This window comes from Anomaloglossus baeobatrachus, chromosome 4 (genome assembly GCF_048569485.1).
Source record: "Anomaloglossus baeobatrachus isolate aAnoBae1 chromosome 4, aAnoBae1.hap1, whole genome shotgun sequence".
Classification (NCBI taxonomy): domain Eukaryota; kingdom Metazoa; phylum Chordata; class Amphibia; order Anura; family Aromobatidae; genus Anomaloglossus; species Anomaloglossus baeobatrachus.
This window is the reverse complement of record NC_134356.1, coordinates 683,375,050-683,390,275: the sequence shown is the minus strand read 5'-3', so window position 1 is coordinate 683,390,275 and position 15,226 is coordinate 683,375,050. Positions and strand designations below refer to the sequence as shown.

Sequence of the window (15,226 nt, the reverse complement as noted above, 5' to 3'; positions counted from 1 at the left end):
TGTTGGATGGAAAAAAAAACCTGTGACTTTCTGGAGTGAGTATCATAGAGAAAACAACAGTCAAATCGCTGACAAGTCCTGGTTCCATGCAACTTGCAATGCAGTCTACGGAAAATAAGTCGTGTGTGAATTGTGACCAAACACATTTGGAAACTTTTGCTCCTCCTTGCCGCAGTTGTGGCCGGTCGAAGGGTCATAATGTGGCCCCATAGGAAATGATTACATGGAATTTCACATCACACGTCACTATAGCTCTGGGGCTTGTTCACACCTAGTGTTTGTGATATATATGCAAACTGGTGCAAGACATAGCGCAGCTACCCACAGCAAGCGTTACTCAGCTTATGATGATATGTTGCGGGTGAGAATCAGACAATGGCGCTCATGGTGTAACACATACCGCCAATATCCTAAGTCATATGGGTAAAATACCTCTCCCCGGTCTCAACTTTCACGGTTAACACAAGCGAGTTTATATTGTGAATAGTTTTGAGAAGGAAAAAGTACAGGGCACTACTCTGAAGGGTCGGAGAAGGTTCACAGTAACCGTTTCACCATTTAAATTACTGCCGGTCGTGCATATAGGTTTTGTGCTGCCAGGAACCACTCAGCTACGTGGTGCTCATGTACAAAGTCCACAATAAATCTAAGCATCCAAAGGTAAGAAAAACATGGGCACTCACCACTTGCTGCTGTGTAGAAAAAATGCTTTTATTCAAGCTTCAGAGTTACATGCTGTGCTAGAGGGGGTGAGAGGGAGTGGACAGCACGTTAGACGACGGCCGTTTTGCACACCTAGAGGTGTGCGAAACGGCCGCCGTCTAACGTGCTGTCTGCTCGCTCTCCCCCCTCTAGCACAGCATGTAACTCCGAAGCTTGAATAAAAGCATTTTTTCTACACAGCAGCAAGTGGTGAGTGCCCATGTTTTTCTTACCTTTGGATGCTTGAGTTTATATTGTGACCTTGCATGAGATGGCGGCACAACACACTATGATATCTTCACACATTGTCAGGTCTACGCTATTGAATTTAAAAAAATGCAACACAAACTTTGCATTCACACATTGCATTTTTGAACACTTCTTCCTCCGTTTTTTAAAAAAAAGTTCACAAAACGCTGCATCAAAACCGCAACATGTGAACGCAGCCTAAAAGCCATATTCCCACAAAGCCGAAAAGTGTTTTTTTCCTGCTGCGTTTTCTTTGTGTGCAGAATATCCGCTCCGTTTAACGACTGCGATCACACTTATAATCGTGCGTTTCTTCTCCATGTTTTCTGCACTAACGTGCAATATCTATCTGCACTGATTGTGTTTTTATGTTTTTTCCCCCTATTTTTCCATACTTTTTTGGTGTAGATTTTTAATGCTTTTATTTTTTTTCGTGCAGAAATGCAGCGATTTTGCACTTAAATTCTCAATTGTGGTTTTTATCTGCATTTTTTCAGACTTCCTATTGAAATCTGTGAGTAAAAGAAAAGCACAGAAAAAACTGCACATGTCCACGGCATCTTTAATTACACAGATGGCAGGAATCTTCAGATCACATCCATTTTGCTTGAACTGTTAACAGTTTCCATGCAAAAGAAAAGAAAAAATAATGCGCCAAAACAGTTGACAATTTGCTACAGCTTAGCAGTAAATCCAGGACAAGCGCCTTATTGCAAAACTGTGCCAACTATGAAGAATTGAGACATGGCGCAGTACTGCCCCAAAAGTGTCACATGAGAACTGTGCCAATCAGATTGCGACGTAAACCAATGGTGTAATGTCCCACTATGTCCATCGAATCCTTGTTCTGAGAGATAGGTTCCATAGGTCACTTGTGGTCAGCAGCAGGTACAGATCTTCTCATGAGTGTGTGTGGTTTTGGTTTTTTGTTTTTTTTTAATGCCACTGTGGCACCCCTGAGGCTTCAGTCGCCACAGAGGTACTGCACCTCAGGCTGAGGTGTATTGTCTCATTCCCGGGTAAGGAGGAGGTCACAGCTCGTTGCACACAAATCACACAACACTCAGTTAGCAGCTCTTCACCACCACATGGGTGGGGTGTCCCATTAATGCTAAAGATAGCCAGCACTGGTGATGGCACCTTATTCCGGCTTACCCAGGGGTGGAGCATGGCGAGTGGGAGAGGAGTGTGGCGAGAGAGAGGAAAACCGAGCAGATATTTGAGGAGTGAAAGACCTGTGGTCTGGAGCTAGGACATGGGTTATGTGCCATGCACCCGTGCCACTTATAGTAACCTGAGTGGCGGGACTTGGTTGCAAGAACGGAGACTGGACCCTTGACTAGGAGAGAATAACTACATGCTCTACTAGTAAACCAGAGGCCTAGGATACTTCAAGTACCGAAGCCGAACCCGCTGGAAGGTGTCCACATAGGGTCAGGGGACTAAGCTTGGAGCCATCCCGTAAGACCCGCGGACACCGGCTCAGAGCACTGTACGCATTGGCGCGGGACAGGTCAGCACAGAAAGACAACCAGGGACAGACATACAGAAAGGTGCACCGGTCTAGACTTCCGAACTACCCGGGATCGGCTGGAGCCCATCACTCCAAGGGTGGCCACTGACATGTCTTGCTGCCATGGGACATACAGTGAGTAAAGAACTTTGACTGCAACCCCTGTGCCGTTCCCTTCCTTCGCCTCCAACCCTGCGCTCCTCACAGAGTGATCATCCCTGGGGTCTAAGCTCTGCCTGCGGAGAGCTATACCAACCTAGCTGCGCTTCCATCTGCCCCCAGAGGAAACCTCCTGCAGCAGCAGCTCCTAATTTGCCACAAACCACAGGTGGTGTCACATATAACTATAACTCCCAACATCAGCCCCACCATTTGACACCGACAGGGTCACGGAACCAGGCCACCACAGCGTCCCAGAAGCAGGACCGTGGCCCAGTAACGAGTAACCCCAGACCCCATGGGTGCATCACTGCACTTACTGGGTTAGTAATGGGAGTGTCTGATAGACACCCCTCCTTTCTAACCCCTGGGCTTGATGTCAGCTGACATCAACCCCAAAAATATTACCCCAATTGCTACCACACCAAAGCAATCAGGAAGACAGGCAAAGTGCCACAAATTAGAGCATCTAATGTGATTGCAGGCTACCATTTTTAGGCTAGGATAGACCAAATAACCATGGACCTACCCAGCCTGATATTAACCCCCAGCTGTCTGCTTTACCTTGGCTGGTGATCAAAAATAGGGGGGACCCCCGTGTCATTTATTTTGTGCCCAGCAGTGTACTGAAAACTTGTTGATTCACTGCAGGCTTTCAACAAGCTTTAATATCCAAAATCAAGGACTTCTGTAAAAAGTTTAAAGGACCTCAGGTGTCCTATACAAACCCTGAACTTTGCCATTTGTGTTTACTTATCCATATGCATGCAGGGGTTTTTCACAATTTTGTTGGTTATTTTTTCAAAAGTTACAGTAAAACTGACATGTTAAAGTCCAAGTCCAGTTCCAATATGCAAATTTTAGTTTAATGACTCAACTTAAGGCTACATGCACATAATGTCATTTTCATGCAGATCTGCTCCAAAACCCAGCTCATAAAGAGCCCCGAGTATGGGCTCATGTTTTCGGCCTGATTGCTGCCAAAATAAAAATATATATATATATATATAAATAAATAAAACCAAGACACCACAATCACATGGATAGTATAAGTAACTGTTATATTAAGAAGATTGGCTTACTGCCCCCATTCACCCTTGAAGACACCAGTGCTATGGTGATGTCCCAGTGTTATTGTAATGTGAATTGTGACATGCATTAAAGTGTCTTTTTGACAGTAGGGTAAGATGGAATAATGTTTTATACTTGCACAGAGTGGGAGTGGATAGAGTGAAAGGACAGTGACTGTTTCCTGGCAGGAGGTCAGATAGGGCTGAGTGTGCAGTAGTGACAGACCTAAGGCCTGGCTAGTAAGCAGAGCCACATATTGTGGGTATCCCTGGAGTGATTAGAGATCATGGCAGATGCTAACTAGAGCCTGGAGTGAGAATTGACCAAGATAGTGACTAGAGATGAGTCCTCGGAGAGGACACCTAACGATATGGTTTATAAGCTCAGAAGTAACGGGCCAGAATGGAACAGAAACATTAGAGTACCCTGTGCTGAAGATCCCCAAGAGTCAGCAAGCTCAAAGCTAAGTGTTGGCTATATTGACATGGAGAACGCCTAAGGAGTGTAGAATGCTAAACCACAGGTGGCAGATATGACCTTCATGGACTGGAAGTGGTGTCAAGCTGAGTGGTGAAGCATGCAAGACTAATGGAGGCTGGAACAAGAGTGTAGAATTAAATAAAGTGAGCCCATGTGGATTAGCTGTACAGCATCTGATTTTTTACATATAAAATGAAATTCTTTAAAAGTTAGGAAACCAAATGGTTTCCTATATTAGGAACTGCTGACTTCTAATATCAGAAGCCAATTGATATGGACAACCCCAAAAGGTTCCCATCAAAAGAACCTAGGATCTGCCAGAGGGAAGAAAACCGGGAGTAACGTTTACAGAAACCATGAGACCTGTCGCGTTACAGTCTTTATTTCACAGCTTCAGGCTGACAATCTTTTCACAACATATCTACCAAAAAATACAAGACCCACAGCCATCACCACCAGGCTGATCGAACCAATGACCACCAAAATCCACAGCTCCAAGGATTGAGACTCTTTTGGGACTTCCAAAGCTTGGACACGTTCGGCAATGGACTCCTGGTGGGAATGTTCAACTCCAATGACCAATATGGGGCCGAGTGTGGCCATCGCATGCTCTTGTGGATGATTATCTGTCCCAAAAAAAAAAAAAAAAAAAATAATAATTTAACACGAGTGTTTGAGGATCATCTTTATTTTATAAACCATGTAGCATCTTGATTTGTACGCAAAAAGACCCAATGTTATACCATATTCTCAGGTCACAATTTTATAAATGCAGTTGGGACAGTGACTAAAGGCACATCCTATTGTCCAGGTGAGTATCTTACCTCTAAATAACTCATCTATTGCATATCCCTGGGATATACCATTGACCTATATGGTGATACCACCACTTTAAAGTGTCTCCATGGATTAGTGACTTAAGGCTTAATTTAGCCTATCTACTCACCTATTTCTCTCTTCCCCCTTGACTCTCCGTAGACAGAGCCCCATCTTCTAGTCTGGCCAGGAAGAGCACCACAGTTCCTGGACTCACAGCAACGGCAGATGTTATTAGACCCTTCAACTGCAGACCAGCTAAGGAACAAAATGGAGAATTTAATGACTTTGTAAAAATATTAGGGGCTCATAAACCCAAGTATGATGCTTTTAGCATTAGGTCACAAGTAAATCTTTCATTTTGGGACTAAAGACCCTCAACTTCTTGGACACAATGCAAAATCATGATAGTGCTGACAAAGCATGGTTGATAAGCTACCATGCCTCAAGAGTGGGAATTTCCAAGAAAGGCCCAACTTATGTTCTTTCACGCTGTCAGAAGGAAAGAATGTACACCTGTTGAAAGCCAACATGCAAGTTCAAGAAGTACCTTTAAATCAGTAATTTGGAGCCTTAAAGAATAATGACCTCCAGAAGACTTCAAACTTCCTTACCTTCTAGAAGCCTTGTTGTAAGAGCAGGCCTTGTTCATGGGATCTGGAGTCTGATTGACTTGTGTGGCTCTTAGAGAACATGTGATGTAGATCTAGAAAAAGAATAGTTTCTAGTTAAGTTAACCAGCAGACCGTAAGGTAGCATCTGATGATAACTAGTCCAAGACAGTCAAGCAAATGTACAAATGGTCTGCTGAAGATTCAACACATCATTCCTTACTGTCGATGCAGTCGTCTCTATGAATCTGAAGGCATCAACCATGAACTGGATCTTATTTGGTTGAGACCTTGGAGATCTGAAGGCTGAAGAGGAGTCCTCTTGTGTCCCATCCACTAGGCACCTGAACAACAAGGTATTGAGTAGATTCATCAAAAATGGAGATGAACCAAAGCCAAACCCCTGCCATAGCTCACCCATTAGAGGATAAGATATCGTAACGAGGATCAGAGTTAATATCTGAGGTTATAGTGGCCACACAGTAGTCAACAAATAGGATCATGGCCATATGATTCTCAGTTTCCACCCAGGCCTCTATATTGATGGTGTCCCCAAGTTGGAAGACTGAGGAAGGCCTGCGTTCACTCCAGTCAGCTGTAAGACACCAGTACATATTAAGGCAAGAGGAAGATGTGGCTAAAACAACCACTAATAAAGCCACAAAACTTACCAGTCATCAGGTACATGGAGAAGACCAACCTCTCTTCTGTAGAGACTGTGGTAGTAAATGGAGCCCATGTCGGCCTCACTGCCTTGCTGCTCACATTGCCATGTCTAGAGAAGAGTCAAACCAGAGAAATAAAGCTACAGAGGAGTTTCTAATAGAAGAAAAAAAAGAAGCTGAGTCAGATGTGACAAACTCACCGGGGGTAAAAGCATATGATGGGAACTGTGGCAGGATTGGATCGCACTATGACGGAGCTGGTAGACACAGGATTGTAGTTTAACATGTTCCTGTAAATTAGGAAGTCTGGACTCACCTGCAAAACAAAGATTGACCCAAAGAAAGTCTTGATCAAGTTCACACTCCTGGACCCCAGTGTAAGGTTTAATACAGGAGTAGGGCACTTTATAAGCCGAGAAACCCATTCACAACTGCTACCAAAGCCTGAAACTATTAGGGGGAGGAGGTGTAGATCTCCATCACAGCCATATGAAGCTTGGGGAGGAGTATCCATCTAGCATACTTTGCTAGACTTCACCCTAAATACATCTGCAATCTCATTCACATATGAAATAGAAGACATTTGACTACATATCAAAAGACCACAAATCAACCTAAAGAGGTCCCTCAATATACAACTTTGTGGAACCAATCAATCATGCAGCTCTGGTTGTGACTGGAGCACAAATTGTTTTAGTATTTTTTACACCAGGTCCTTACCTGTAAGTTGCTTCCACAAGCCTGGACATCATTATCAAATACTACCATGGTGTCTACGACCGGAGATCCAGGACTACAAGATCCTAAATGCAAGTCTGCAGGCTTCAGCAGATTACCATTGCCATAAAAGTCTGTGTTTACAGATACCACCATCCTGTCCTCACCACACTGCACACTGATTGGGGAGGACTGGGGTTGTGAAAGCTGACGGGACGAATGTTGTCCAAGAGATCTAGAACCCCATCCGGACACCGGCTGAAAACTAGGGTTTCCTCTGGAAGAGCCAACTCCAGATATTGGTTGGCCAAGTCCTCTAGAAGATCCTTGTCCAAGCTGATAATTATAATTCCTCCACCAAGCATCTGACTGGCGCTTGTGTCTGACCAGACAGCTACTAAAGCCTGATCCATAGAGAAGAACCACTAACAGCCACCCCAGTTCCATCTTGGCTACAGACTGACACATGAGGAGATGGTGGAGGGAGCAGAATTTTCTACCCTCCTCATCACCTGATCATTGCTCCACCTGGGGCCTCATTATCCTCAGCTGACCTCTTCTTATTGCCTCCAGTAAGGCCGGTTTCACACATCCGGCTTTTTGCCGTTTTGCCGGATGCGGCGCTCTCCCGTACAGTTAATACAGTATAATGACAGCGCTGTAACTTCCGGGTCACATGCGCCGGTCACATGACAGCATGTGACCGGCGCTTGTTGCGCTGTCACTGTACTGTATTAACTGTACGGGAGAGCGCCGCATCCGGAAAAACGGCAAAAAGCCGGATGTGTGAAACCGGCCTTAGGGCCGTTTCACACATCCGGCTTTTCGCCGGGTCCGGCACACTCCAGTACAGTATAATGGCATCGCGGCAAGCTCCGGTCACATGACAACATGTGACCGGAGCTTGCCGCGATGCCATTGTACTGTACTGCACTGTACACTGTACTGGAGTGTGACGGATCCGGCAAAACGGAGAAATGCCGGATGTGTGAAACCAACCTTACACTCAGGAGAACCTGCCAAAATGATCAAGCAGAACACCCTTCAGGAAACTGGTGTTTTTCTTTCTTTTCCTGAGTAGTTTTTTGGGGTCATTTTTTCAGCATTTTTCAGGCTTTTTTTTAATGGTTTTTGTGACCTCTTTATTGCTGTTTTTTTCCCGTCACTTCTTTTCATCACTTGGTTAAGAAGACAGCAAGTGGTTTTTACATAACCATGCATGCACCCGTTCTCGTGAGCTTTTTTTCTGGTGGACTGTGTGCTGGATATGTGCACACTGATTTTTCAAAAAAAATGTTGTTGAGTTTTTGGAGCGTAAACTCCAGGTTTGGGTAGGTGGTGGTGCACATTGCACTATTTACATGCCGACGCAGACCTCTATGCAAATTTTTTTTTCCTGAAGCATTTTTGAAGCTTTTTTTTGCCACTTTGCTTGACAGTGTCACATTTGGAGTGGATCAGTCTCAAAGAAATAAAACCCTCCAAAAAACAACAGTGGCCAAAAAACTATTATAAAACCATCCAAGAAAAGCAAGTGGCCAAAAAAAACTATGGTAAAAAACACCAGTGGCTAAAAAACTATGATAAAACCCTCCAAAATAATGACAGTGGCCAAAAAACTATGATAAAACTCTCCAAAAAACTGACATTGGCCAAAAAACTATGATAAAACCCTCCAAAAAATGCCACTGGACATAAACTATGATAAAACCCTCCAAAAAACGATATTGGACAAAAAAACTCTGATAAAACTCTCCAAAAAACGACAGTGAACAAAAAACTATGATAAAACTTTCCAAAAAACGACAGTAGACAAAAAAACTATGATAAAACTCTTCAAAAAATACACCAGTTGCCAAAAAAGTATGATAAAACTCTCCAAAAAAACCACAATTGACAATAAACTATGATAAAACCCTCAAAAAAATGACAGTGGTCAAAAAACTATGATAAATTCCTCCAAAAACCGACAGTAGACAAAAAAACTATGATAAAACTCTCCAAAAATCGACAGTAGACAAAAAAACTATGATAAAACCCTACAAAAAACGACAGTAGACAAAAAAACTATGATAAAACCCTACAAAAAAAACAGTAGCCAAAAAGTATAATAAAACCCTCAAGAAAAACCGACAGTACACAAGAAACTATGATAAAACCCTCCAAAAAATAACAGTGGAGAAAAAAGTATGATAAAACTCTCCAAGAAGAAAAGTAGACAAAAGAACTATGATAAAACCCTCCAAAAAATAACAGTGGAGAAAAAAGTATGATAAAACTCTCCAAGAAGAAAAGTAGACAAAAGAACTATGATAAAACCCTCCAAAAAATGACAGTGAACAAACAACTATGATAAAACCCTCCAAAAAGCGACAGTGGAGAATAAACTATGATAAACTCTCCAAGAAACGACAGTGGACAAAAAAACTTTGGTAAAACTCTCCAAAAAATGACAGTGGACAAAAAACTATGATAAAACTCTCCAAAAAACGACAGTGGACAAAAACAACTGTGATAAAACTCTCCAAGAAACAACAGGAAACAAGAAAACTATGATAAAACCCTCCAAAAAATGACAGTGAACAAACAACTATGATAAAACCCTCCAAAAAGCGACAGTGGAGAAAAAACTATGATAAACTCTCCAAAAAACGACAGTGGACAAAATACTATGATAAAATTCTCCAAGAAATGACAGTGGACAAAAACAACTGTGATAAAACTCTCCAAGAAACAACAGTAAACAAAAAACTATGATAAAACTCTCCAAAAAAAGACAATAAACAAAAAAAACTATGATAAAACCCTCCAAAAAATGACAGTGAACAAACAACTATGATAAAACCCTCCAAAAAACGAGTGGACAAAAAACTATGATAAAACTCTCCAAAAACCGACAGTAGACAAAAAAACTATGATAAAACTCTCCAAAAAACGACAGTAGACAAAAAAACTATAATAAAACCCTACAAAAAAAACAGTAGCCAAAAAAGTATAATAAAACCCTCAAGAAAAACCGACAGTGGACAAGAAACTATGATAAAACCCTCCAAAAAATGACAGTGGAGAAAAAACTATGATAAACTCTCCAAGAAACGACAGTGGACAAAAAAACTATGATAAAATTCTCCAAGAAACGACAGTGGACAAAAACAACTGTGATAAAACTCTCCAAGAAACAACAGTAAACAAAAAAACTATGATAAAACCCTCCAAAAAATGACAGTGAACAAACAACTATGATAAAACTCTCCAAAAAGCGACAGTGGAGAAAAAACTATGATAAACTCTCCAAGAAACGACAGTGGACAAAAAAACTTTGATAAAACTCTCCAAGAAATGACAGTGGACAAAAAACTATGATAAAACTCTCCAAAAAACAACAGTGGACAAAAACAACTGTGATAAAACTCTCCAAGAAACAACAGTAAACAAAAAACTATGATAAAACTCTCCAAAAAAAGACAGTAAACAAAAAAAACTATGATAAAACCCTCCAAAAAATGACAGTGAACAAACAACTATGATAAAACCCTCCAAAAAACGACAGTGGACAAAAAACTATGATAAAACTCTCCAAAAAATGACAGTGGACAAAAAAACTATGATAAAACTCTCCAAAAACCGACAGTAGACAAAAAAACTATGATAAAACTCTCCAAAAAATGACAGTAGACAAAAAACCTATAATAAAACCCTACAAAAAAAACAGTAGCCAAAAAAGTATAATAAAACCCTCAAGAAAAACCGACAGTGGACAAGAAACTATGATAAAACCCTCCAAAAAATGACAGTGGAGAAAAAACTATGATAAACTCTCCAAGAAACGACAGTGGACAAAAAAACTATGATAAAACTCTCCAAGAAATGACAGTGGACAAAAAACTATGATAAAATTCTCCAAGAAACGACAGTGGACAAAAAACTATGATAAAATTCTCCAAGAAATGACAGTGGACAAAAACAACTGTGATAAAACTCTCCAAGAAACAACAGTAAACAAAAAACTATGATAAAACTCTCCAAAAAAAGACAGTAAACAAAAAAAACTATGATAAAACCCTCCAAAAAATGACAGTGAACAAACAACTATGATAAAACCCTCCAAAAAACGACAGTGGACAAAAAACTATGATAAAACTCTCCAAAAAATGACAGTGGACAAAAAACTATGATAAAACTCTCCAAAAACCGACAGTAGACAAAAAAACTATGATAAAACTCTCCAAAAAATGACAGTAGACAAAAAAACTATAATAAAACCCTACAAAAAAAACAGTAGCCAAAAAGTATAATAAAACCCTCAAGAAAAACCGACAGTGGACAAGAAACTATGATAAAACCCTCCAAAAAATGACAGTGGAGAAAAAACTATGATAAACTCTCCAAGAAACGACAGTGGACAAAAAAACTATGATAAAACTCTCCAAGAAATGACAGTGGACAAAAAACTATGATAAAACTCTCCAAAAAATGACAGTGGAGAAAAAAGTATGATAAAACTCTCCAAAGAAGAAAAGTGGACAAAAGAACTATGATAAAACTCTCCAAAAAGTGACAGTGGAGAAAAAACTATGATAAAACTCTCCAAGAAATGACAGTGGACAAAAAACTATGATAAAATTCTCCAAGAAACGACAGTGGACAAAAAACTATGATAAAATTCTCCAAGAAACGACAGTGGACAAAAAACTATGATAAAATTCTCCAAGAAACGACAGTGGACAAAAACAACTGTGATAAAAGTCTCCAAGAAACAACAGTAAACAAAAAAACTATGATAAAACTCTCCAGAAAAAGACAGTAAACAAAAAAAACTATGATAAAACCCTCCAAAAAATGACAATGAACAAACAACTATGATAAAACCCTCCAAAAAGCGACAGTGGAGAAAAAACTATGATAAACTCTCCAAGAAACGACAGTGGACAAAAAAACTATGATAAAACTCTCCAAAAAACAACAGTAGACAAAAAAACTATAATAAAACCCTACAAAAAAAACAGTAGCCAAAAAAGTATAATAAAACCCTCAAGAAAAACCAACAGTGGACAAGAAACTATGATAAAACCCTCCAAAAAATGACAGTGGAGAAAAAACTATGATAAACTCTCCAAGAAACAACAGTGGACAAAAAAACTATGATAAAACTCTCCAAGAAATGACAGTGGACAAAAAACTATGATAAAACTCTCCAAAAAATGACAGTGGAGAAAAAAGTATGATAAAACTCTCCAAAGAAGAAAAGTGGACAAAAGAACTATGATAAAACTCTCCAAAAAGTGACAGTGGAGAAAAAACTATGATAAAACTCTCCAAGAAATGACAGTGGACAAAAAACTATGATAAAATTCTCCAAGAAACGACAGTGGACAAAAAACTATGATAAAATTCTCCAAGAAACGACAGTGGACAAAAAACTATGATAAAATTCTCCAAGAAACGACAGTGGACAAAAACAACTGTGATAAAAGTCTCCAAGAAACAACAGTAAACAAAAAAACTATGATAAAACTCTCCAGAAAAAGACAGTAAACAAAAAAAACTATGATAAAACCCTCCAAAAAACAACAGTAGACAAAAAAACTATAATAAAACCCTACAAAAAAAACAGTAGCCAAAAAAGTATAATAAAACCCTCAAGAAAAACCAACAGTGACAAGAAACTATGATAAAACCCTGCAAAAAATGACAGTGGAGAAAAAACTATGATAAACTCTCCAAGAAACGACAGTGGACAAAAAAACTATGATAAAACTCTCCAAGAAATGACAGTGGACAAAAAACTATGATAAAACTCTCCAAAAAATGACAGTGGAGAAAAAAGTATGATAAAACTCTCCAAAGAAGAAAAGTGGACAAAAGAACTATGATAAAACCCTCCAAAAAGTGACAGTGGAGAAAAAACTATGATAAACTCTCCAAGAAATGACAGTGGACAAAAAACTATGATAAAACTCTCCAAAAAACAACAGTAAACAAAAAAACTATGATAAAACTCTACAAAAAACGACAGTGGACAAAAAACTATGATAAAACTGTCCAAAAAAAGACAGTAAACAAAAAAAAACTATGATAAACCCTCCAAAAAACGACAATGAACAAACAACTATGATAAAACCCTCCAAAAATTACAGTGGTCAGAAAACTATGCTAAAACCCTCCAAAAAAACGACAGTGGATAAAAAATTCTATAATAAAACCCTACAAAAAAACACCAGTGGCCAAAAAAGTACGATAAAATCCTCCAAAAAATGCCAGTGGTCTAAAAACTATGAAAAACCCTCCAAAAAACACCAGTGGACAAAAAATTAGGATAAAACCCTCCAAAAAATGCAAGTGGTCAAAAAACTATGATAACACCCTCCAAAAAAAGTACCAGTGGCCAAAAAAAGTATGAGAAAACCCTAAAAAAAAAAACGACAGTGGACAAAAAGCTATGATAAAATCCTCCAAAAAACACCAGTGGACAAAAAACTATGATAAAACCCTCCAAAAAAACGACAGTGGACAAAAAGCTATGATAAAAACCCTCCAAAAAATGCCAGTGGACAAAAGTGACAGGAAAATGCTCAGAAATAACTACACAAAAGACGCCTTAGGGGAAAAAAAAAATGACTGGTTGGCCAGAATTTAAGACACGTTGTATGCACATGGCCCATATCCTCCACAAAAACTTTGCCAAAATTGTGGTGTATATCTCCATTTTTTTGTGCAACGCAGAGTTGCACAAAAGTTTTCATGCTTTTGTTGTTTTCATGCCAGCTTCGCCCGGCTCCACCAAAATAGGCAGAGCTGCGGCAGTAGGAGGCCAGAGCGGAGGTGTGACGCCAGCGCTCATCTTGAAGGGTTGGAACGTTCTTTTCGCCAGAAGTGTCCCATACTCGCTCCTTCACAGCTCTGACCATTCTGGTAAGAAAATGTCAAAAGTCGCAAAAACAGTAAGGCTGGAAACACATCTATGCGAGTAAAATCGGTCCGAGTTGGCTGAAAAAAACTCGGCTGATTTTAGTTCACGTTAGGTCAGAGTGCAACGCAAGTGCACTGCGATCCTGAGATTTTTCTCATGATTGCAGTGCGTGTGCAATGCCTGTGTGATCCTTTTTTTTTCTCAGCAGCTGTCATCTGCCATTCAGCTCTGCTACATGGCCGCTGACAGCAGACACAGACAGCCATGTAACAGAGCTGCATGGCAGATGACAGCAGACACAGACAGCCATGTAGCAGAGCTGAATGGCAGATGACAGCAGCCACAGACAGCCATGTAGCAGAGCTGAATGGCAGATGACAGCAGACACAGACAGCCATGTAGCAGAGCTGAATGGCAGATGACAGCAGACACAGACAGCCATGTAGCAGAGCTGAATGGCCGCTGACAGCAGACACAGACAGAGCCACATGATCAGAATGAACTCGGGTGAACTTCACCCGACTTCATTGTCATGCCGCGGCTCTGTTTGTGTCGCGTGCTAATTAGCAGTCACCCGTGAAGGTCTCACCGGTGACCGATAATCCCCTGAGTGACTGAATTGAGCAGCGCGTTTAGCGCTCCCGTCACTCAGGTTACCCGTGGCAAGCTGGATCCTCCCCCCGTGACCGCAACTCACCTGTGACTTCATCGCTGTCACTCGGGCGACTTGCTGTCTCTGTTGGAGGATCCAGCGGTGGCCGCGAGTTACCTGACTGACATCAGCTGATCGCGCTACTCACCTCAGTTGCTGCGTGGAGGTGACAGGAGCGGCGGTGTCTTCTGCAGCTCCTGTCACCTTCATGTAGCAGAGCTGAGAGCGTCGCGGGACCTCCGTGGATTACGTCGGACATGGATGGATTTTTTGCGTACTTAATAAAGTGGTGAACGAGGGTCTTTGTTATTGTTTATTATTTCAAATAAAGGATTTTTTCACTGTGTGTGTTTATTAACTTTAATTTACAGGTTAATCATTGGGGGTGTCTCATAGATGTCTGCAATGATTAATCTAGGATTTAGTGGCAGCTATGGGCTGCCATTAACTCCTTATTACCCCGATTGCCAATGCACCAGGGCAAATCGGGAGGAGCCGGGTAGAGTCCCAGAACTGTCGCATCTAATGGATGTGGCAATTCTGGGCGGCTGCTGACTGATATTGTTAGGCTGGGGGGCTCCCCATAACGTGGAGCTCCCCATCCTGAGAATACCAGCCTTCAGCCGTATGGCTTTATCTGGCTGGTATTAAAATTGAGGGGACCGCACGCCGTTTTTTTTA

At 40.8% G+C, this 15,226-nt stretch overlaps 1 protein-coding gene across 1 annotated transcript; it reads right to left on the bottom strand.

Moving 5' to 3' along the window:
• Positions 1-4,565: 4,565 nt before the first annotated feature.
• Positions 4,566-7,430, bottom strand: LOC142302137 (zona pellucida sperm-binding protein 3-like). Its single transcript, XM_075343222.1, has 8 exons — positions 6,987-7,430; positions 6,467-6,582; positions 6,273-6,376; positions 6,019-6,196; positions 5,825-5,945; positions 5,605-5,696; positions 5,121-5,248; positions 4,566-4,800 (listed from the first exon to the last, which is right to left on the bottom strand). The coding sequence occupies exons 1-8, from the start codon at positions 7,428-7,430 to the stop codon at positions 4,568-4,570; spliced, it is 1,416 nt and encodes a 471-aa protein (XP_075199337.1). The 3' UTR covers positions 4,566-4,567.
• Between the last annotated feature and the right edge of the window lie 7,796 nt (positions 7,431-15,226).

Coding starts and splice junctions, on each gene's coding strand:
- LOC142302137 (XM_075343222.1), bottom strand. CDS start 7,430: ATGGAACTGGGGTGGCTGTTAGTGGTTCTTCTCTATGGATCAGGCTTT. Junction 6,377..6,466: donor ATCATATGCTTTTACCCCCG/GTGAGTTTGTCA, acceptor ACTCTTCTCTAG/ACATGGCAATGTGAGCAGCA. Junction 4,801..5,120: donor AAGGGGGAAGAGAGAAATAG/GTGAGTAGATAG, acceptor TTTTTGGGACAG/ATAATCATCCACAAGAGCAT.